Source organism: Coffea arabica, chromosome 9c (assembly GCF_036785885.1).
Source record: "Coffea arabica cultivar ET-39 chromosome 9c, Coffea Arabica ET-39 HiFi, whole genome shotgun sequence".
NCBI classification, from domain to species: Eukaryota; Viridiplantae; Streptophyta; class Magnoliopsida; order Gentianales; family Rubiaceae; genus Coffea; species Coffea arabica.
In genome coordinates this window covers 42,323,077-42,346,152 of record NC_092326.1, presented here as the reverse complement: position 1 = coordinate 42,346,152, position 23,076 = coordinate 42,323,077, and the positions used below count along the sequence as shown (strand labels likewise).

Below are 23,076 nucleotides of genomic sequence, written 5' to 3'. Positions count from 1 at the left end.
GCCAGTTTGTTGATCTAATGTTGTGGAGCAATATTATGGAGCAGTATGCATATTGTGATACTATCGAGAATATAAGCGTCGTTCAAATTTGATTTGACTAGCTGATGAATCAAATTCGAACGAACTATTACCAAATCATGTTTGACGTAAGGTTAAAATTTCAGGCAACTGATATGAGTACCGAATATAAATTCTGTCTTAATAGTTGGTGCCTTTTTTGTGCTCCTGCTGGCTTGGCTTAAAAGGAGAAGAATCAAAGCAACCCAAGTGTGCAAATTTCAACATTTTTGGGTTCGTTTAGATAAGAACAAATTATTTGAAAAAAAAATATATATATATATCTGAAATAATATTATGACATTTTTTGCCATGTGATGTAATGGTGTTTACAATTTAAGCAAAACAAATTTAGATTTTTCTATTTTGGGCAAATCTTGACAAGCAAGCAGACCCAATGTGCATGGGGGAAAAGGGTCAAGCCCAAGCATTTAGGGTCTTTCGGGCCAAAATTTATCCTGGGCTTGCCAACAGACTTATCACGCGTAAAACATTCCCCGCCATCATTAACGTGTGTAAGCTAATCCGGTAAGACTTGCAACTCTCTCCTTGCACCATAAATAATGGATGGGATGAACTCTGGCTTGGCATGAAGACTGTACATGTTCAAGTGTCTGATGTTCTTGTTTTCGGGAAACTCCGATAATCTTTTGTCTTTAATTTTATTTTATTTTTAGCAGGGAATGGACGTGACTTAAGAAGTAGCGAGGGAATAAGGAGATTTGAAAATTTAGAACCTCTAATTTCAATAATTTGATAGTCGCGTTAAATTGGATTTTGCATCAATTATGTGTCCCTATGATGCAAAATATAGTCAGCTAGTTCACTCTATATTTTATATTTTGTGTTTGGATAGGAGATTATTTGGAATGATTTTTTTTAAAAAAAATACTATAGTACTTTTTTTTATGTGATATATGTAAGGTAAAAAAGTGATTAGAAAATAGTGTTATGATACAGTCAAATAAATTTGTGCCAATAATGAGCTATTATCCACTCTTGAGTTAAATTAACTTTAGACAAGAAAATAAACTTTAGTAGATATCAAAATTTCGAAACTAACTCTTATTTTGCACACTCAAGCTAGAGAATAGAAAAATAGTTTAGCATTATTTGCGAAAAAAATAACTTGTATTATAAACACAATTTCTAATTATTTTTTATCTTATATACGTCATATTGTAAAAAGTGTTACAATAATATTATTCTAAATATTTTTCGGGAAATAATCTCCTATCCAAACATATCCTATTAAATATTAGATGTAATTTTACTTCTCATCTCAGGGTTTGTTTGGATAGAGTATTATTTGGAATCAATACTGTAGCACTTTTTTGTGATGTGATGTATGTGAGATGAAAGGGTAATCGAGAATATAAAAAAGTGGGTTAAGAAATATGTTTATGATGTAAACGAAACATTATTTGAGATATTTTTGTTATCCATATTACTTGGGCAAAAATCGGGTCCCAAAGTTGTGCTTTTAGATGTGCGATGGTTAGATAATTGGCTTAAGGGTGCATTTAATAAAATTGAATTTTGAAATCTAAATAAATTAAAGTACTAAAATTGATACATTCGAATGTATATCATAATAAATGATAAGTAAATACTGTAGTATTTTTAGAGTAAGTTCTAATTAAAAAATTTAATGCTACTTAGTTTAGATATTGTATTTTTAATTATCAGATGTGTCTAAATCTGAATGTATTAAGTTTAGATGTTAAATCGAGTTATTAAATAAGACCTAAAATCATTATTTTCAAAAAAAAAAAAATAAGACCTAAAATCACGATTTTGAATTCTGGAAAATACGGTGGTGGTCACTTTTCAATCGCTGAAAACTCGAACGAGGCTTGCGCGCCACGAAAGAACTCTACCCTCCCTAGCCTCGCGCCGTAGAGACCCGAAATTTAAAAAAAAAAAAAAAAAAAAAGGAAGTAAAAATAAAAGTAAAAGAAAACAGTGGGGGACGGGGCGAAAAAGTTCGCTTCGCGAACTGCAGAGAACAAACAGTACGCGAATACTGACTGACACGAATACTGATCAAAGTCGACGAACACAGTCGGAACGGCCATGGCGTCCATGAGGCGTCTTGCCAGGGCACTTGCCGCCTCCTCCAAAACCCTAGCTTCCTTTCCTCCCCTCTCCTCGCGTTCTTCTCCCCGCCTTCAGCTCCCTCAGCTCTACAATCGTACGCTTTGTTTCCCCCCGTATCTCTTGTTACAAGTACATGTGTATATATGCTTTGATCTCAGTTTCGAATTCTGTTGTTTTGATTGCCTTTGAGGCCTTTATGCTTGCTAATAGTAATTGTTAAAGAAATGTTCATCTCTCATGCCATCCTTAATTTATGGCTTCACTTGGGAATTGTGTTAGTGTAAACGTTGTAAGTTGTGCGATATTTGCACTTAATTACTCGTCTAACTGTCTAATAATCCTCAACTACAACTCAAGGAGGATGCTAATTGTCTCAATTCCGTGGTTCTTTTGTATTTAGGTTATTGCAAACTATGACTAATTCAGGGAAACTGTGTGAATATGTTTTGGATTTTGAAATTAGCTTAGCAAGTCCATTTCCTGTGCTAAAATGGCAATTAGGATGTTTCGGATAAGCCCTTCCAACATTGTTTTTTGAACTCATCATAGACAGTAGTAACTTCTTAAGTTTTGCAGTAGCTCTTTGCCTTGCATTTACAGATTAGTTAGTCACTCAATAACAGTGTCTTTTGGAAAATCCCACTGTTTGCTTAGTCGATTGGCACCATCTACACATGCACACACACAGAGGTTTATGAACGATACATCTTTCCAGTTCATGGGGTGTAACAGCATTGTTGGTTATGCCATGAAGGCTTCCCTATATAAACCTGATACGCATTAGAACTTCTTCTTCTCCTTCTTTTAAATGTTTTTAATTCTCTTCTAAATTTTAAATGGGCACTTGATTAACTTAGAATTTGGTTGCTTCTTCACTTCGCAATTGCAATTGAGAACACCTGCCTTTCTGTGTGTGAATAATTAAATCGTGATTTGCAGGAGTTTTTGAGCATCGTGGATATTCCAATGCATCTGAAGGTCTTCCGTCCAGATTAAAGATTGAAACGTATTTTCCTGCCATGTTAGCCGCATTGTTTGGAGGTGGGCTAATAAATGTGGCTTATGCAGATGCTGATGAGGTTATTACTTTCTTTCCTTCCTTTTTTTTTTTCTTTTTTTGGTTTTAGTTTCGTGAAAGGCAGGACAGCTTTAGGATGGAAAGTATGTAGCTGAGTGTCTGAATTTGTTGGCAACTCTTGGAACCATTCTCAGTCAGTCACCTTATTTGTGGTTTTTTGCTTGTGCATGTAGTAAGTATTTGATTCTTGTTTGGAATGCAACACTTATTAGTAAAAAAAGAGTCTGCATTAAACTGATATAGTATGTGGGGTTTATATGTAATGCTGAATTAATGAATTCGTATGTTGTGGCTTCAATATCTGCAGGATGCAGCTAAAAACCCTATGCCTCCACAGCCTTCTCAAACTTCAAGTTATAGTGATCTCGAGGAAACTGCCAAGAAAGAGAGGCTTCGACTTGAAGAGCTGCTTAAGAGCAAAGGAGTGGGATATGGCTCTTATCCTCGATTTACAGTGGCTGTTAAGGGGCAAAAGGTTATTAGTACATCCCTCTCCACCATTTTAACACTACATGGCACTACACAATTTTTTACCCCAATTTTGGTCTATTTATTTGGTTGTTTTTGTTTGATGCTGCAGTTTGGCAATTGTAAGCCTGAAACTGCCAGGGGTTATCTTTAGAGAATGGCTATATGATTGAAAGACTGGATTAATATCCTAATTAAATTGATGATACGTTGACAGGTAACCATTAGGTTCCAAATTCCTCCTGCCTGTGAAATTCCGCTATTGATTGCAAATCTAGTTTCACGTCTCGGAGTGAAAGTTGATGACAGTGCGTCTGGAGCAGATATGTTATTACGGGCCTGGGACAGGTATAGCGGCATTTCTTATTGGTTTCCTAAGTAATTTATGGTTAGGTTATAGTGGCATTGTTGCTTTATTCTCACTTCTGTCCGCTCGTTTCTGACTACTAATCTTCTTCTCTGTTCCTATTCTTTGAGTTTGTTCTTTGTAAGCAATTAGTTATCTATCACTATTTTGGTTGTAAAGATATTAATTATTTCCTTCATCTCAGTGGTGTAGCTTGGCAACTAACACTTAGCCAACCAAAACAAGAAAGTGGTGAAAATCATGCACAAGAAAAGGATACAAATGCCACTAAGGAGGATCTATGCATTCTTTTGTTCCGTCCTTTAATTGGATCTGATAAAGCAGTTAGTACCTTTTCCTGACAGCTGTTTGCATAAACTTCATGAAGTTACTAGATTTATTCTGTTTCTTTATTTCAATTCTATATGAATGCTGGTGTAGTGCAATTCTTTCATAAGCAGTTTCTGCGATAAGTGCAGGAAATTGAATTTATGAAGCCAGGAAGTTTAAGTCCAGAGGAGCTTGATGCTTTGGTATCTGTCCTGCAAATAGCAGGACAACAGAAAACATTGGCAGTAAGACCGAGGGGTGACGTTACTAGGGCTCCTCCAATGGACAAAACTGTTGCCAGTTTGGAGGCCATGGGAGTGAAGATTTTTGGACTTACTGAACCTAATGTAGATCATGCAAAACAGGAAATCTCTTGGGACAACATTGCCGGCTACAGTCAACAAAAAAGGTATGGCAATGTAGCAGGAGTTTAAGTGGTCCCCCCCCCCCAAAAAACAAAAAAAAGCCAAATATATATATATATATATATATAAACTCTTTTGTACTGTTGATTGGCTGTATCTTGTACTGAGCTTTTGTATCAGACATTGTCATATTTATCTGAAAATGTTGCAGATGAATCATTGTTAGACATTAGAAAAAAAAATGTCTTGCTTATACATTTTCGTGTTGTGTCATGTCTCTTTTCTCCCCCTTTTTCTTGTTAAACATTTCTGGACCATTGATTGTGTTATACCAACTAGGACTAGAAGTTCTCAAAAGAGTGAGAGTTTGTTGTGCTGCTTCACTATCTTGGGAAGAAGCAAATGTATCTTATACTGCAGTACACATACATGTCATCTCTTATTTAGCAGGGATTACTTATGTTGTTTTTTTAATTTATGCAAGAGAAATTGAAGACACGATATTGCTTGCACTGCAAAGTCCTGAAGTATATGATGATATTGCTCGTGGGACACGCTGTAAGTTTGAAAGCAACAGACCAAAAGCAGTGCTTTTTGAAGGTCCTCCAGGTTTGTTCCCTTTGCCAAAATATGAGCAACACATTTATATTGTTTGGTGCATCCATGAACAAAGCATCTACTCATTGCATATAACCAACTCATAGGTCTCTATTGTTGATTCATTGTGACTAGCTTGAATTTAACCTGAACCAATCTGAGAAGGTATTGTTAAAGACGTTCTGTTTGGTGGTGATGAATTGGAGTGATGGGTTCTGCACATTGGTCTCTCTTAATGTAATCAACTGCAAGCAGAGATTGAAGAAGGACTGAAAGATGTGTCTGTGCTAATTATTGAAATTGTCTTTCTGATGCAAACTACAGCTATAAATTAAAAATCAACAAAAAAAAAGCAGGCAACAAATACCTGGTAGGGGAGTCAAGGACACCACAAATTATAGCTGCTGATGTTCTTTTCATGGTGGCTTTTGGAGGTAGAATGTTGACATGCAGGTTGAGTAGATCGCTTGGTTCTTTTTTTCTTTTTCATTTTCTTTTTTATACAAGAAAAAAGATAAAATGGGGGAGGGGGCTGTGAGGAGCACGTGTCCAGTTAGTGGGGTACCATCCCAATAATAGATAGTAGGGTTGAATGGTGTTTGATGGAGAGCATTTTGAGTGTGGCTGGCATAGAAGTGGGAATTTTTGGAATTTGTATTGTTGTATCACTTTGAGCCCCTTGTTTCTTTCCTTGATAGTTGTCATTCAATTATGCACTGTTTTATTCTATTGCAAAGTATCTTTTTTTGGAGCAACAGTTCCCATTTTGCAGAGGGACTATGATGATTATGCTGATTTTTATGCATATTTGTGTCTTTTGAAACTCATTCTGAAAGAGAGTTAGCTGACCGGATCCCATGCTTCTAGAACTCTGAGTTGTCATTATCCACTTCTACTCAAAATCTTTTAAGACGCAAGTTTGGCATCTTCCTTTAGATGATTATAATAGTTCTGCAAGTCAGTTATGTGTGCATCTGAGAAAGCTGTTTGCCAAGACTGACATTGGGTGAGATACACATGAGTTTCACTGACTAGCACTAGCCATGCATAATGCCACCTGCAATTAACACATTTTGGCAATATATTTGCTGCAGAGAGTGCTACAATCATTCTAACTTTTTGGTTTCAGGTACTGGGAAGACATCTTGTGCTCGAGTAATTGCTAATCAAGCGGTATTTCACTACATACCCGTTCCTGATTATTAATTTGTAATTTTTAGATAGAGACGTTTTCTTTATTGTTCTCTTTGATTGAGTTTGGACATTACGAATATTTCTTACACTAGAGCCCATTTGGTTTTTTTTCTTTTTGTTTTCATTTTCCCCCCTTGCCTCAGTTCCCTTTGATGTGCTCTAAAATATTAAAAAGCCCTAGTTTGTATTCTTGTGTTACAGTTTCATTGAATAAGACACACAGTTTTCTTCTGTCTTGGCAGGGTGTACCACTATTATATGTGCCGCTGGAGGTTATCATGTCGAAATATTATGGCGAAAGTGAGCGTTTATTGGGAAAAGCATTTTCACTGGCCAATGAGCTACCTAAGGGTGCAATCGTTTTCCTAGATGAGGTACTTTGCACAAAAATTTATTTTGGCAATTTTCTCTCTAATAGTTCTTTGCGTTAATGCTAAAACTGTAGTTCCTTCTGTCCTCTTATAACAGGTTGATTCTTTTGCTGTTGCTCGTGATGGTGAAACACATGAGGCAACTCGTAGAGTTTTATCAGTACTATTGCGACAGGTGAAATTGGAAATCTTCTTAACCCAGAAAGAAAGAAGCAATAATGTAGAACCCCTTGTATGCAGAGACTCAGATTTTTTATGTTTGGACTTGAGAATGAAGTCATTTCTTTCCTTTTGTTGCATTATCTTTCTTTGAAACAGTACTATCAACATAACTTATTCCTTTCTTCTTTTGCCTGGTTCTGGATTTTGTTCTCTGGGTTTGCACTTGATGACATATGTGGGATTCATATCCTGTTCGATAACTGAATTAGCTACAATAGTAGGAACTTTCCATGACAGGCATCACTTCTGCTGTGCTCTAGTTTGCTGTTAGATAGATGTAGAAAGATGATTGGGCTACACAATACCTTTTTATTGTCTTCAAAATTAATTTATCTGTCTCAGAACTCATGGATGCTACAGCCCCCTATACGGCAGCACAATAACCTAGCAGGCGGCTGCTGAGGTGAACCTCCTTTTTGTCATATCATTTTTGAACTTTGTGAATTGCAGATCGATGGATTTGAGCAGGAGAAGAGAGTAGTAGTAGTTGCTGCAACCAATAGGAAACAAGACCTTGACCCTGCTTTAATTAGGTAAGTGTGTGTTTTTCTCGGCAAAGCATTTTATTTTATTTTTTCAGGCTTATGGCTGAAGTTATGAACATCCTTGCAGTCGGTTTGATTCTATGATAACTTTTAGCCTCCCGGATCACCTGACTCGCCAAGAAATTGCTGCTCAGTATGCGAAGCACTTGACGCAATCTGAACTAGCCGAATTTGCTAATGTTACAGAAAAGTAAGTTTGTACAAAATTTATCACCTAAAAGTAGAAGAACGATAAAAAAGAAAAAGCTAAATATGATGGATTACTGGTTACCTACTTAAAGATCATTGGACGAACGCAATCTTTAATATATATCTCAACAATGATAATGAAGCAACTTGACTTCTCCTATGCTTTCAGGAAGTATGATTGTTGCTTCTTGCAGTGATGGACTGTAACACGCTTGTCATCAGAAAATTTTTGTTGTCTTTGTTTAAACTGTGTTTTGCCTCTTCATGTTTTCAATGAGGTCAACTATTCTAAAAACAGCATAAGTTCTGCTGGCTGTTGGAGTTTCCACAAATTAGACTTTAAAACATCATTAACGAATTAGAATTGTTGCTGAACTATTTGCCAAGCGCAGTATGTCAGGTCGAGATATCAGGGATGTTTGCCAACAAGCAGAGAGGCGTTGGGCATCAAAGGTATCATTAATCTTTTAATGAATTTGACATCAGTTGCATTGTGCGAAGGTCTCTGACAATCTATATGTTCTCCATTTGGATGATAGATTATACGAGGGCAAGCCAATGCAGGTGAAGGGCAAGTGTCGCTTCCACCTCTCCAGGAATACGTCGACTGCGCTACAAACCGTCAAAGATCTCTACTCAGTATCGAAGGAGAGAATCGACGCCCCAATCCTCTGGGGAAAAAACCCCAGTTTGATTTTGTTTAAAGATTTTCTTCACTTGTAACATTATAAAAGATTAATCATCAAGCTTGTAGCGTGTTGTTGAATAGGTGATCTATCTGCAGCTGTCAAGTTCGTTAGTCTTCAGGTGGAGCTTTAGAACCGCCTGGAAGTATTGTACCAAACAGAAAAAGCCTAGTGACCCTTGAACTACTCGCGCTTACTGTAAATATTTCTTTGGGGTAAAGAATTGTTTGGATTGTGATTTTGCGCAGAAAATTTCTTATGTTTTTCGGGAACACGTTTTTCAATTATTTTTTTTATGTCAAATATATTAAATGTTATAATATTTTTTGAATGAAAATTTCTAAAAATAGTAATTGAAACGAAACTTTTTTCACCTTTTTTTTTTAAAGGAGAGTCCAAACCCTAAAAAAGGAAAGTGAATGTGAGAGTGTATAAAAGTCAGGATTTCATTATTTTAAATTTGAAAGTTACTTTTGTATAACATGCACTTAAATTTTGAAAATAATATAACGAGATATGCTAAATTAGGATGCAATTTAAGAGATAGAGACGTTGGATTGAAATTTTTTCGTCCCCTTTTTTTTGTAAATATTATCCTTCTTTGGGTAAAAGAACAAAAATAAAAATAAAGCGGTATTGAAATCATATTCAAAGTAATCTTATTTAGAAGCGATTTCAAAATTTTTGTGGTTGGAATAAATCATAAAATTAATGACCATTAAATCTTGTTGGGATATAAAAGTAAATTTAATTCCTTTGATCTGGAATTAAGAGGTTAAGAAACATATTATTAATATTGCTTGATTTTAATTTAATTGAAGACTCTGATCGAGAGCCGAACACGATTCTTCCATCTACTGTTATAAGCGAGACATCAAGGCCCCACGGGGCCCCATTGCCAGCACCAGTTTTTCCGTGGTAGTACAAAAGTCTTCTTAATCTTTATTAAATGTTCAAAGCTGTAAACTCAAGCACCGAATATTACTTTGCTTGGTGCCTGTTACGTGGTAATAGCCTCTACAGTCTATCGCTAATTTTTATATAGCTATATATACATATATATATATATATATATATATATATATATATATATGCATTGGAAGTAAAAGATATAAGAAAAAAAGTATCCAAAATCCATCATCGTCTTTCAGACGGCAACCATGTCTTCGCGCGATAAGAAACCCTCAAAACCCTCCAGCAGCAGTCGTACCGGCAGCGGACGAATCCGAACTCTCTCCGATTTGAATCGCCCCTCCGCCGGCGACGATTCCGACAGCGACGATGGTGCTCCTCAGGAGTACTATACCGGCGGTGAAAAGAGGTCTACTTTGGAATCATTATTTGTCAATTAATGATGCTTGCATGTCCTTAAATTTGTTACTCCTATTTATTTTTAGGCTTATGGTTGGAGCTCTTGAAATTGTTGAATGAGTTTTTTTCTAGATTCCGTAATTACGGGAAGCTTCCACTGCAGATTGAATTTGATACGTATAACAGTTGGATAGGTTAGGGTTTATGAAATTCGGACGCTATTGTTTAGTATGTTATTACAGGTTATAGATATTAGTATTGTTTTATTAATGATTTCGGCTACAAATTTTGTTCTCACTAAAAGAAACTTAGAAACTTGGGGCTTGTTTCAAATAACTTAAACGCCAATTTGTGCCAAAGTTGGTTTTTTTCCCCATATCAGTTCTTGGAAGATCACTCCCATTGTAGCTAAATTTATGTGTTGATTGGAATTGGGATATCAAGAGAAATGAAGACAGCAGTATTTCTGGGCTGCTTTTGATTGGATGTGGAATGTGCTCTTTTCCAAATAATTCCCTGGGAAATGAAGCATGAAAGTGTTTCCTTGCATTGCCATTTTTTTTTTTTGGGTAAATTTACAGTTATCCCCGGTGACCTTTGACTTTGAGGTCATCTGTCATACAAGGAAATTTCCCATGTGATAGTATGTATAATGTTGCAAAACCTTTGGAGCCATCTGTGACGCCACAAGAAAGGTGATAATTAAGATGTGTCTCACGTATGTAGTTAATACATGTGCTCTGTCTGTCTCGTCTGCATGCATTACTTCACTATTGCCTCTCGTAGTTGACATGATAGCTTGTAAACACGTGTTTGGCAGGATAGGATTTGCCACTATGTATGGTAGCTTTTACCTTGAGAAAGTAGGAAATGAAAAAAATTTGTATTTGATTGAATTATATACCATAGAGCTTTGTGGAAGAAATCTGTATGAGCTGGTTAATTTCTGTTAAGAGGGAGAAACTCAGAGCATTTCTAGTTGATTAATCACGAGAAAACTGCTAGCTGGAAGCTGTAGTAGTTGACAGCCTAAATATTCACCAGTTGTTTGACAGAAATACAGTCACTATAGTGCACTTCTATGAACTCATTGTAATGCCTTGTCCTTTCGCCTCTGTTTTATGTGCATATGCCATGATTTAATGGTCTTTTGGCGAATGGTATATCTCTTGCATTGTGTTGTGCATGCGCCAAATTTTATGACCAGACCTCTGCTTAAATGTTTTTGTTTTTTGGCCAAATAGACAAACTTAAGAGCATAAAAAATTCGTTGTTTGAATATATTGTTTTGCTAATTCAATTTATGTTCAAAGAATGCTTTTGTTGGGCTGGTTTTCAGGGCAGCTTTATTTGGAATGCAAAACTATAATTTTAGTTGTTCAATTACTATTTCTGAGCATATAATAGATAGGTATATTGGTGATAGGAACATGCTATCTAGGTGATCCTCAGTTTCACCCAGAATGTGTCAAACTGAAGAAGCAAGCAATAGCTGTTGATGTGGTGTGGTCCAACAAATGCATTAAAGAGCTTCCTTCTGTATACTGTCGCCCTAATGCACACCAATTATTCATGATTGTATGCTGAATGTGCAGTGTCAGTTATATTTTAGGTTCTCGTACAATTTTGTTTTAGTCAAGAAGTAAGTGATGAGCTATTGATAATATCACATTATGTAATGCTAGTGTATATTTCTTACTCAATGTGATGAGAATTTTAATGCATGGCATTAATCAATCAGTAGTGCTAGTTATTTAATACTGATTACGGATGCCATAAAGTGGATTTAGTAGAATTTGATAACTTGTCTGTTAGTGTAATTTTGGTGTTAAAGATGTATGGTTCGCAGAGCCAACATAACTGGAGACAGTCAACAATTAAATTGGTCATCAGGCAACCTGATAAGCTTGGAATTACCTGTCTTTTTTTTTTTTATGAAATTCTCATTGAACCAAAGGTACACACCACAATAGTAAATATCTTATCAAGAGAGCATGCCTACTCAGACAGACACATCAAAAGTATGCATGCCTCCAAACATACTGGATTGGTACCACTTCAGGGTCAATACTAGTACTTGTTTCGAAGTATGTATGAGCTGTACAGCTCATTATTGATGGGCTGTATTATAATCATCGCAAAATTTGTTTCTTGGTGCAGTGCTTGAAGAGCCAAATAAGATGCTTTATGTACTACCTACATATGAAGGCAGCTTTTGATTTGATATAAAATGGGTTCTTCAGGAAATTGTTACCATGTAGGATAATAATTAATAGGAATTAAAGTGATTCATCTAACATTGGTGAGCTTAATCTCTTAATATCTCTCTTATCAATTTGGTTTTCTTTGTTTCTTCCCTTCATTCATCATTCTTTGTTCCTAGTGAGTTGGGTGAATGCTATGAAAAGTTCAATTTTATCCTTCGATGCAAACAATAGTGATTTACATTGTGGTGGCTAAAAATGAGTAAATGTCTAGCTATATCTTTGATTCTTCTGAATGATTTGTGTGGTCTAACTCTAGTTATGACATGATTGCAGTGGTATGCTTGTCCAAGATCCTTCAAAGGGTGATGACGTGGATGCCATTTTTGACCAAGCTAGGCAAATGGGTGCCGTGCAAGGTCCCCTAGAGAATCTTCGTCCATCTTCAAGTTCAAGAAGCTTTTCTGGAACTGGAAGATCACTTAATGGAGAATTCGTGCCATCTGCACCGCAACAACCTGAGGCAGTTGTACACAACATTGCTTTCTGGAGAAATGGTTTCACCATTAATGATGGACCTTTAAGGAGGTTGGATGATCCTGAGAATGCACCTTTCTTGGAGGTAAGAGAAATACGTGTAAAAGTGCCAAATAGACTCTGGGAAAATTGAAAAGGTATTTAGGAGTTTCTAGATGCTATGCGACTATATATGCTTGTGCTTTTAAGAAGGTTTTCTTTTGCCTTTTAAGTTGCTGCAGAAGGCAAGTTGCTTTTCTGGTGCAGCCTTTGATTGTCATCTTGTAGTGTTTTGTTAATTCCGGAATTTGGCACTGATAAGGATGTTCTTATATGGCAATTTCTCATTTCAGAGCATTAGAAGGTCCGAGTGCCCAAAAGAGCTGGAACCAGCAGATAGGAGGTCCCAAGTTAGTGTCAACCTCACAAGAAGAGAGGAGAATTACCCTGTGAGCTCCTGTTCATCTCTGTCCTCTTTGCATTGTTATCAATATTCCTGTTGGAATCCTTATTTTTATTTGGTAAATGGTACAAATGGCAACAGTGGGGCATTGAGATTTAAGGGGGGGAAAAAAGAAAAAAAAAACAGTGGGCCTGATTTTAAAATAGCACGCTTGCGTTTTGCGTGCTAGTAGGGTACTCATATCTCTCTTTTCAAGATAGGAGCTATTCAGATATGTGACTTAGCTTTTGATTTGCCACAAACACCTGCCATAATCTCTGTGACTAGCTTTGCATGCATCTTTCCTGCCTTCCTGAAGTAGGAGTAGCGTATGATGGTGTTCTATTTTTTTCTCGGTACGTGTAAAGAGTCAAAATAGTAGTGAAGAAATTGTTTGCTGGTTGTGCTTGCAGGAGCCAGAGAAACGTCATGTCCCTTTCCAGGGTGTGGGAAGAACTCTTGGTAGCACTTCTTCAGCTGTGGAAGTTCCTGAGCCAACTGTTAGTGCCCCTCTTAATACTGCTCCATCCCCTTCAAGGGGTCTAGTTGTAGATGAATCATTGCCATCCACCTCCATTCAACTGAGGCTGGCTGATGGAACCCGCCTAGTTGCTCACTTCAACTATAATCATACTGTTGGCGATATCCGCGCCTTCATTGATGCATCTAGACCCGGCAGCGCTAGAGCATACCACCTACAGACTGTCGGATTTCCTCCCAAAGTCCTCACTGATGCCACCCAGACAATAGAGCAGGCAGGGCTAGCCAATTCAGTAGTAATTCAGAAGCTTTAACAAGTGGCATAGCCTCTCTTTTACTATTATCACTTCTGGTCTGCATTCAGACTTCCATGTCTTCTCCCGGACATTTCATGGTTTGCGGGGAAGTGAATCTATAGAAGTTGTACAGGCTGGTAAGGAGATTCTTCTGGCCTGAGAAAACTTGATATTACATAGCAATGTTGCTGATCATATTGTTTTTAGGTCGTGTAACTTCCTACATGTGGAGTTGTATGATTAGTGATCATGGTTTTGTTGCGGGAACATGTTTTGATTTTGCAATTCTTATTCAATCAAAGCGAGGAGCAACCTTCATTTCTGAAAATTTCCAAATTTGGTGGTTGGAATGGGAGAAATCAAAGTCGTGGTATGCGAAGCCTCAATTTTCTTAGTTTGTGTCGAGAAGGGATGGGTTCGAGGTGATGCTATTGGATAACACACACAGATTCTGTTGCATGATATCGTAGTATTGAGGACCTCATTTGATTTGTATCCATTGGCTTTCCTTGCGAGCTCATTTATCCCCCAATTCTGCAACCACGAGTGAGAAACTCGCATAAAAAGGAATCCCAGATCACCAGGAAATTAAGGCCTATAGATTAGCTGACTAGAAGTTTTCTCCTTTTCTTTTCTTTTCTATTTTTTTTTTTCTTTTATAGCTTCTTTTGCTAGGTTTGAAGTTTTGTTCTTGCATGCCCACAAGCTGAGAGCTTTGGTTCAAAAACAAAGGGACGAGTTCACCAAATTTCCAGGATAAAAAAGAGAGGAAATGTGGAAAATTAAGAGAGCTCAAGGGCAGAAGGAGAGAGTAGAGTGAGGAATGATGGGTAAAACCAAAACGAAAGAGAGGGTAGGTGGAATAGGCCGCTAGGGCTGCGGCAGCAAGCAACCAATATGTACAGCGGTTAAGTAAAGCCCCTTGGCGAGACGAGAAGATATTCCGTATCTTTTTGTTTTTGTTGGCCAAAAACAATAATAAGATTTGTATTGATATTAAAAAATTGTACACCTGGTGAGGAAAGGTTCCATATCTGTACAAAAGTGATAAGACGGCGAGGATTAATCCCTTCCTCCATTATACTACATGACTGAGTAGGCATATTTACAGATCACTTTGCAAATATTGGAGCTGTCCCTCTCCAAGGCCGATGGAGCAATTTTGAAACAAAGAGCTCAGGTTGTTAATAATAATAACGTCATCTACCTCGACGGAAAAAAAAAAAAAAAGAGTTAATATCACCTATCAACGTAGCCACCATCTCTATTTGAACTTGGGACACCTGGAGACCCACTGGCCCTAGCTTTGTGGGACAACATTCCTCCTCCACTTAGTTCTAACCTCTTGCTTTTGGATGACTATTACCAGAATCCATGACTCATTTTTCAATTGAATCTGCTACGATTCTTCCCATAATGCTTGTCCATGTTTGGCCCTCATTAGCCGATAGCCTTTCAAATGGCTGATTGTATCTGTTGCTCTTCGAGACAACAAAATAACCTTTGCACGAGCTTAATACCGTTGCGGCATGTAAAATTAGCAACCATCCTTGAAAATGGAAAAAAAAAAAAAAAAAAAGATGAATAGTGATTTTGTACTTATTTATTTATGACTGAAACTCATTTCGTCTCTCTCTCGATCACAAATGAAGTGTTTTATCAATTAAATCGCAATTCGTTGTCCAACTCTCCTTTGTTATTAGACGCAATTTCTAGTTTGTTTCTTAAATAATCGAAAATCACACCTGTCTGACTTGCATTCGTTAGAAAAAAAGAACTCTCTATTTAAACACACTCGATATCTTTTACTTACTTAAACCAACTTCCAAAAGTTCCCTATAATTTATTCCTTTGATTTAAACTATATGCTTGTAAAGATGCCCGAATGAGCAAGTCATGCATGTGGGTGCATGAGCCGCAATCTAAGGATGTGCCGATCTCAAATATTTGCCTCTTCCTATGATCCCTCTGTGCACTTAGGTTAACTTTTTCGAAAGAACGCTTTAGAGTTTAGGCACAAATGGTCGAGTAACAACAGGAAGGACTCAGGCATCTCTCCATCGCTTGGTGAAATAGTTCACGTCCATCCATAGTGGCATATAAAAATTAGACAAGAAAAAAGGCAAAATGTTTGTCGGCCAAAAGACAGATCAGTGTAGATATCCTAAAGACTTTTCTTATCTAGGGTTCGGTCCACAAAGGGTCCCTCCTCAAATCTCAATCCTTCGTGTAAGAATATATGGAGCCAATCTAAGAAGAGCTTTAGTGGTGTCTCCAGGAGGAGGATATATTTAGGTGTCATATCGTGCTAAAGAAAAAGAAGAATACTCCTACCATGGCCAGCCATTAAATAGGCAGCCTGTCATGGGATAAAACGATAAGCTCTATGTTATTTGGAAACCTATCTTTCTTGTTATTGCAAACTTGCACACCAAGTGACTCATCAGAGGCAACATTCAATCTCAGACACCTTCCGCCAATTTTGGTTCAGTGTTGAATTTCCATTGAAACGAATTAAAAATCAACAACTGCTTCTGTGACTGAACCTTTGCCTCATTATTATTATGTGGAGAGAAGCTAGACTTGTTTCCCCTACGATTATTTGATCCCCTAGAGTGAATGAAACAAAACAAAACAAAAAAAAAAAAAAAAACTCTCCTCCTGATTTCATATCTCTAGCCTTGTTTGAATTGCAACAAGTTTTCGTTCAAAAATTCTCTTGATACATCTTCCGATCATTCTTTTACTTTATTACATTACATTATAGTAGTATTTTTCTAAAAAAAAAAAAAAATTCGAAAACCTATAATCCAAATGGGAGTTATCCCACTTTCACTTATTGTGTTTTGTACATAAATGAACATTATGTGAATATAAATTAAAGGGAAAATTTGATAATTTTGTCAGGTGTAGACAATAATGTACACCGGAATATCTGAGTGACTGGATAGGAGATTATTTAGAAAATTTTTGAAATGTGATGTAGATAAAAAAGGTTGTTGAAAAGATAAATTGAAAAGTATATATATTTAAGATACAATCAACTTTTTTCCCAAATAACTATCTACCCAATGTCATTTTTTCCAAAATAATTACCTATCCAAGATGGAAAGAAGATTGAAAAAGCATATTTGTCAGACGTAATTCTTTGCACTCACAAATACCATGCGATAAGTTCAATGACAAATACTAGAGATCATTTAGCCAATTTCATGTTTGGTCATCCTATGTGTATTATATGGTGGAAGCTTAGAAAGATTAAACAATAATATTTTGAATAATCAATCTCAAATTGTTATTCCTTTTTTGTTTATCCTAATTCAGTTGGTGAATCAAATGGGACAAAATCATCTAAAGCGTGCCTTTTTTGCCCCACAAAGTAGGCACCATGCTGCCTGCTTAGTGGAGAATTACGGCCTTATGGGATGCCTATTTGCATGAAGCTAAAGTGCTCAACTTTTGTGTTCACGATTTATATTAGTTGTAATGTGACGATTTTTAACTGGCTACCAAGCCAGAGAAGAACAGAAAGAGAGAGAATTTTGTCTTTGCTGCAATGATGGGGATACATATGCTAATGGGGTTGCGCAATAATTAGGGCATATGAACTTAATAATCAATTAAACATGTGAAAGACCCCAAAGTGGAATAAAGAGAGGCTTAATCATAGATATATGAGTTTAATTTTATATGTGGACTTATGATTAGATGGCTCAAAAAGTTAGATTTAACAGAGTAATTAAAACATCTACTCAAAACTCAAAAGGGCATTGGCTTTCTGACTAGTTTAGTTGGTACAAAGAGAAGATTAAAGCTAGTTTAGCCATAAGAAAAGTACACCCCTGTACACTTAATTACATGTACTTTTTTTTTCATTTTTTCTTTTAAAAGGAAAGATAAAGCAATCGAAAGACTAGCAGCACCTTAAGGCTTGAGCTGGATTAAAAATATTATTGATTGATTGTACCATTGTAGCATCGAGTTGTTCCTCCTTTTTCCGTTTTCGATCATGGCCACTGCTGATGGAAATGACGTAAAGCGAAAATATATACAACTTCATGGTAAAAAAAGCTTGCTTGGAAGGGCCTAGCTAGACACCCCACTTCCTATTCCACCATGTACCTCACACTCATAGTTACCCCCTCGGCCAGTTAGCCAAGCAAAGCTAGATGGAGGAGAATATTTCTGGTCTCCTTCTTATCTTTCTTTTGCACAGATCTTGCCGTAAATCTTCCTGAGTCAGTTTTAAGGGCCCTCAGCAATGACATCTCACAACTTATCAAAATCCGCTGTGTTCTTTTGAGTTTTGACGGATTCTTGTACCATAACACTCTCTTGTCTTTAGTCCTTTGCTACACCAACCAACCCTAACCCTACAGCTTCCTTCGGCTGAGTTCTCACTTCTCAGCTCAGTTTGTAGCCTTTAAGTTCTTAATGTCTCCACTCTGTAATGCAGCAGCCGTACTTTGGCTTGAATTGCTTAATGATGGACGTGGGTCTCTCAGTCTCTGAGGGGATGTAAATGTTTTGCAACTCACTGGGAGTTGTGCATGTCATTCCAGTCCAGGGGTGGCCTTCTTCTATTTGAGTCTAGCTAGGCATAGATGATAGACCTCCTTAAGCACAGTAATTAATTAGTTGAACGAGAGAGAGAGTTTTAGGTGGAGATTCTCTATCTGAACTCACGATTAGAAGTTTGGTTTGTCTCGTTGGATTGTTCTACTTCTACAGTTCTACCCGATTAAAAGTTTACCAAAAAGTTAGGTGATCATATCTCATTAAAGTTTACCACAAATCTACAATTTTTTTTCATACATATATCTGTAATACATTTTTCTACAAAAATTTCAATCCAAATTCATTGGTTTTTACAGCTACATATTTTAGATATTTTAAATAAATAACCAAAAATTTAAAATTCAAAATCTACCAAAAAGATTTTAGGTGATTATATCTGAAGCTTTATGTGCGTCTGCGTTATTTTTTATAATTAGATTTTGTAGCAGTAGAAATAGCGCATCATGCTGGAGCCAGAATCTGAAAAATTTTCAACTTTCTTCAGAATCTCACTCTATAACAAGTAACAACAGACGAGTACAAGAAGCTGATCATTTAGCCATTTCGAACTTTTCACCAAACAAAAAATCCGTAAGAGTTGCATAAATAAATGGTATTAGTGCATGAATATCAAATCCGTTTCAGCACCAAGCTGCTCTACGAACATGGGAAAAAAAAAAGAAAGAAGAAAATATGACTTTTCTGGTTTCCCTTTAGCCAAGTCTGCCTCTCCAAAATCCAGCCCTTAACAAGTTTTCTCTACGTAAATATATGTTTAAATTTCTTTTGATGCACATGGATGCGTGAGAATGATTGAAGGCACAAAGATAAAGCTTACAGCTGATCTGTGCACTGTTCCTCTGTAATAACCAGCGGGGAGATTCCTCGATATCGATCCTCTTCTCGCATCATCTGTAACATTCACGGACAAAAGCAATGAATCTAACACTCACGGACAAACCCCATCTTCTTCTTCTTCTTCTTCCTTTTCATGATATACAAGTACTTGTCTTCTTTGTGTACATAAAAAAAATGAATATCTCTTTGTGACGGGGACAGTTAATTTTGATTTGAAGAGAGATATTTAAATTGATAATACATCTCCGCATTAATTAAAAAAAAAATTTTGGCTTGCATTATTAACTTCTTGTCTAATTGCCAAGAAGGTCTTGGTTTAATGGTCGACATTGAAGTTCCAAGACTCGGCAGTATTGGATTTTGATCTTCATTTGCTTTCTCCTTTTCTTAAATCTTACCATTTTCCTGCTAAAAAAAATTAAAAGAAAAAACTCATTGTCTAATTAACTTTTCATCTCACATTATAAAAAAAAAAAATGCTAGAGTGTTAATTATTTCAAACAACTTTTTCAAATAGTCTCTGATCCTTGTGCGCAGTCAAAGTTTTTGGAGAAAAAAATTTTGTTGTATCATAAGCACACTTTCCACTCATTTTGTTAATCAAACAGGCCTTTTTATTTTATACAGATCATGTTATAAAAAGTGTTACGGGCGTTACAATATTAATTTTTAAAAAATTTCAAAATAATCTATCTCTAAATCATCAGCATTACTCATTTTTTTATAATATCCTTTTTTTTTTTTGTGACAAGTGGAAGAAATTGAAAAGTTACGAATATGGTTAACATCAGACCACGATAAAGAACAAAAAAAAAAAAACCTTGTTTATTAAACTATGAACACGTGTTATTGGTAAGTTCTCTTTCTCGTCCAATTCAAGAGCTTGACAACATGGTGTACATAACAGGAAAGGATGAACCATGAGTAGAACTGGGAGTTCTGTTTGGCAGTACCAAAACTTCTGAGCAGGTTTTTTTGTTTTTAACTTTCGGGTATAGCCTCTACGCGTAGAGTAGACTGCCCTTCTTCCAGTCCATATAGACATATGTACAAATGGTAGAGAGAGATCAGAAGAGACATCTGGACTGTCCCACATATTTCCGGCATTTTTTTAAGTTGAAACTCCACTTTTTCTTCGGTAAATATAATTAGAGATCAGACTGATGGATGGTAGAGAGGAACCTGATTTTGCTGGCAAGGTATATTTTCCCCTGAGCAAATTCCATTTGGAGACAACTCATGCACGGTGATTTCAGGTTGCAGTCACCTTTCCACTCGACAAAAGTTGGCCATGTTGAAAATTTTTCCTAGTTCATCAATTTACTTGTATTTTAATCTTCATAGTTAACTATTAGGCTTTGATTATCCAATGGTTGAGAAAATCCTCTCAGCGTGCGTGCGCTAGATCAGGGCGGTGAGTTACTTACAAGGAACCATTATTGTGCTTCCTTTGTTCCCAAATTCAAATGCGTGCAGTGGTGCACTTGTCTGCTTGCTTTGCTTTGGAGGTTAATATCTCAATCTCTGTACAAGTTTAGTTCGACGCCTTCTTTCTCGTAGTATAGAAATAGCGTAGATTATTATAAATAGTTATGCAAAAAAAAAAAAAAAAAAAAAAAAAACTTTCTTGGTCAGACCTATTGAATTAATTGTAGATGAAATCAAGGGTGCATTAACATAAAAATAGGTTGACCACAAATTGATAGAAGGTTACGAAGATGAAAAAACACCAAGGACTAGAAATGATGGAGATTCCTCTCTTCCCTGAAAGATAACAAAGGACGTGCAGGAGAGACTTTTTCTATGATGTTTCCATTTCATTCTAATTTGACGTGTTGTATAAAATTTGTAGAATGACGGTGCAGAACATTAACGCATAAAAGGTGTGGATTCAAAATAATTAAAGAGGGAGCAATCAACCCGTCTTCCTTACTTGCAAATTAACGTAATCTTTTATTCCAGGTAAGGTAGGGATTCCATTGTCATTTTCAATATCAATAGCAGCCATTCCACCTTTTTGGCTTTTATGATGTAATCCAAAAAAGAATAAAGTTAACTAATGATTCTTTCATTATGAACCAAGCACTAATTTACAACATGGCTGTGGTGAAAACCTCTCTAAACAAATATTATTATTAATTATTATTTGCGAGTAGGCTTATTGTAATTTAATACTCATCTTCTCGTGATGTGTTACGGGTTCTTTTGTAGTCATTCTTCGTTAAAACTTACACAATAAAGTTCTTTCCTTGGCGGAGAAGGTGATTACCATTAAGACCGCTCGAGTTAAGTTGATGACAGCTCTTTGATTGATGGAAGTGATTCATATACTCTTTTTTGTGTTTTGAAACTTACAATAAATTTTACGAAATCTATTATATTATTGTTTCCGAAGTTTAACTTAATTTTGTCTTACGTTAAATGTTTTTTATATAATTATATACCAATCGAGAATAATAATTTTGGACCGTACTAACTTCTTGAATTAAGTTGGTTTTTGGACCATGTTAAGTAGGCAAAATACTACTATTTGTTTTTTACCAGATCAACAGGATAATAGTTAGTTTTGGACGTTGTTAGGTTGAGTTAAAGTCAGCAATTAGATGCCCGTGATTGACAGAAAATTTTGTACTCCCTCTGTCCCGTTTTGTTAGTCTTGATTTTTTTTCCACACAGATTAAGAAAGTGTAATTAATTTGGTTAGAAACATAAATTTAGATTAATAATTTCCTAAAATACCCTTATGCTAATCACAAAGAGTGTCAATTAATATCAGTTACAGCTAATGGGTTAGTATTGAAAAAAACTCAATGTTTTCAATGTAGTGGGTTAGTATTTAATAACAATGTATTAATAATAAGATATTTAATAAGGGTATTTTAGATAATTTAAAAGATTACTACATTTTTTAATGGGAAAGTGGACTACAATTTGGGACAGACGAAAAAAGAAAACAAGACTATTATAGTGGGACGGAGGAAGTATCTCGAACTTATGTGACGACTATAGTGATGAATGGGGTATACTTCTACGGGACTATGGCAATGCTTGGGGCTGCTAGACTTTGAGGGGCAATTAAGGAGTTTGATATTAATTAATGTGTTGATCCTACGACATCACCATGAGGTTTGTTTGGATTGTAAGTTATTTGAGATATTTTTACTGTAGTACATTTTATGATGTAATGTATGTGAGATAAAAAGATAATTGGGAAGATAATGCTAGTTATAGCTTTTGTATTAGGTTTATCATTGGATTTGTATTATTTATTTAACTTGCATATTGGGAGGGTCTTCTGTGGATTATGGTTAATGTTGACCTGAAAATTTATAAATTTACTTATGTGATGTTTGAAACTTTGTGCTGTAGTGGTTTATCCGCGAGACATGCCATCAATATGGACATGGTGATGTCATGTCTCGATGGGGAAAGGATTAAAACAAGAAGATTTGAGAATTGAATCAGGAATCCCTCTTTTTTACAATGTCTGTGCCTGCTAAAATAGTGTAGCACTTTTTTTTTTAGATTGTCACGTACGTGAGATAAAAAAATAATTAAAAATAAAAAAATATGTTAAAAATTGTATTTGTAATATAAGCAAATAATTTCTAGTCATTGTTTGACAATCCAAACACGCCCACTAGTTTTTGGGGAGACTTTAACGAATATTTATTTGTGAACCCAGTTTTTTCAGACAATGCTCCAAATAGGAAAAAGAAAAACACGAGCATTTTTTAATATGAATTGCAAACTTAAAAATTATAAATATGACAATTTATTACATTTTTTGTAGGATCTACCGATGCTACAATCCGATCCTACAAACTAAAAAATAATCCTAGGTAGGATCCCAATTTTGAAAAC

General features: G+C 36.0%; 2 protein-coding genes across 3 annotated transcripts; both read left to right on the top strand.

Moving 5' to 3' along the window:
* The first annotated feature begins 2,002 nt into the window (after nucleotides 1–2,002).
* On the top strand, nucleotides 2,003–8,800 carry LOC113707923 (uncharacterized). 2 transcript variants are annotated; one of them, XM_027230321.2, is made up of 14 exons: nucleotides 2,003–2,251; nucleotides 3,097–3,236; nucleotides 3,543–3,710; nucleotides 3,921–4,051; nucleotides 4,255–4,393; nucleotides 4,529–4,788; nucleotides 5,229–5,353; nucleotides 6,471–6,514; nucleotides 6,778–6,909; nucleotides 7,004–7,081; nucleotides 7,579–7,661; nucleotides 7,741–7,863; nucleotides 8,255–8,315; nucleotides 8,402–8,800. In XM_027230321.2, the coding sequence occupies exons 1-14, from the start codon at nucleotides 2,134–2,136 to the stop codon at nucleotides 8,564–8,566; spliced, it is 1,767 nt and encodes a 588-aa protein (XP_027086122.1). In that variant the 5' UTR covers nucleotides 2,003–2,133; the 3' UTR covers nucleotides 8,567–8,800. The 2 variants fall into 2 exon arrangements, with proteins under 2 accessions (XP_027086122.1, XP_027086124.1); XM_027230323.2 differs by having other exon boundaries at nucleotides 2,077–2,251; nucleotides 3,097–3,407.
* An 841-nt stretch (nucleotides 8,801–9,641) lies between these two features.
* Nucleotides 9,642–14,125, top strand: LOC113707924 (plant UBX domain-containing protein 4-like). The gene is made up of 4 exons (XM_027230324.2): nucleotides 9,642–9,869; nucleotides 12,400–12,685; nucleotides 12,933–13,028; nucleotides 13,435–14,125. Exons 1-4 carry the CDS (start codon nucleotides 9,709–9,711, stop codon nucleotides 13,813–13,815), a joined length of 924 nt encoding a protein of 307 aa, XP_027086125.1. The 5' UTR covers nucleotides 9,642–9,708; the 3' UTR covers nucleotides 13,816–14,125.
* Nucleotides 14,126–23,076: the final 8,951 nt, after the last annotated feature.

Bases quoted from the DNA above. Each gene is read 5' to 3' on its own strand.
- LOC113707923 (XM_027230321.2), top strand. From the start codon at position 2,134: ATGGCGTCCATGAGGCGTCTTGCCAGGGCACTTGCCGCCTCCTCCAAA. The intron at 3,237-3,542 runs GTTATTACTTTC...CAATATCTGCAG, and splicing joins CTTATGCAGATGCTGATGAG to GATGCAGCTAAAAACCCTAT. The intron at 4,052-4,254 runs GTATAGCGGCAT...CCTTCATCTCAG, and splicing joins TTATTACGGGCCTGGGACAG to TGGTGTAGCTTGGCAACTAA.
- LOC113707924 (XM_027230324.2), top strand. From the start codon at position 9,709: ATGTCTTCGCGCGATAAGAAACCCTCAAAACCCTCCAGCAGCAGTCGT. The intron at 9,870-12,399 runs GTCTACTTTGGA...ACATGATTGCAG, and splicing joins TATACCGGCGGTGAAAAGAG to TGGTATGCTTGTCCAAGATC. The intron at 12,686-12,932 runs GTAAGAGAAATA...TTCTCATTTCAG, and splicing joins AGAATGCACCTTTCTTGGAG to AGCATTAGAAGGTCCGAGTG.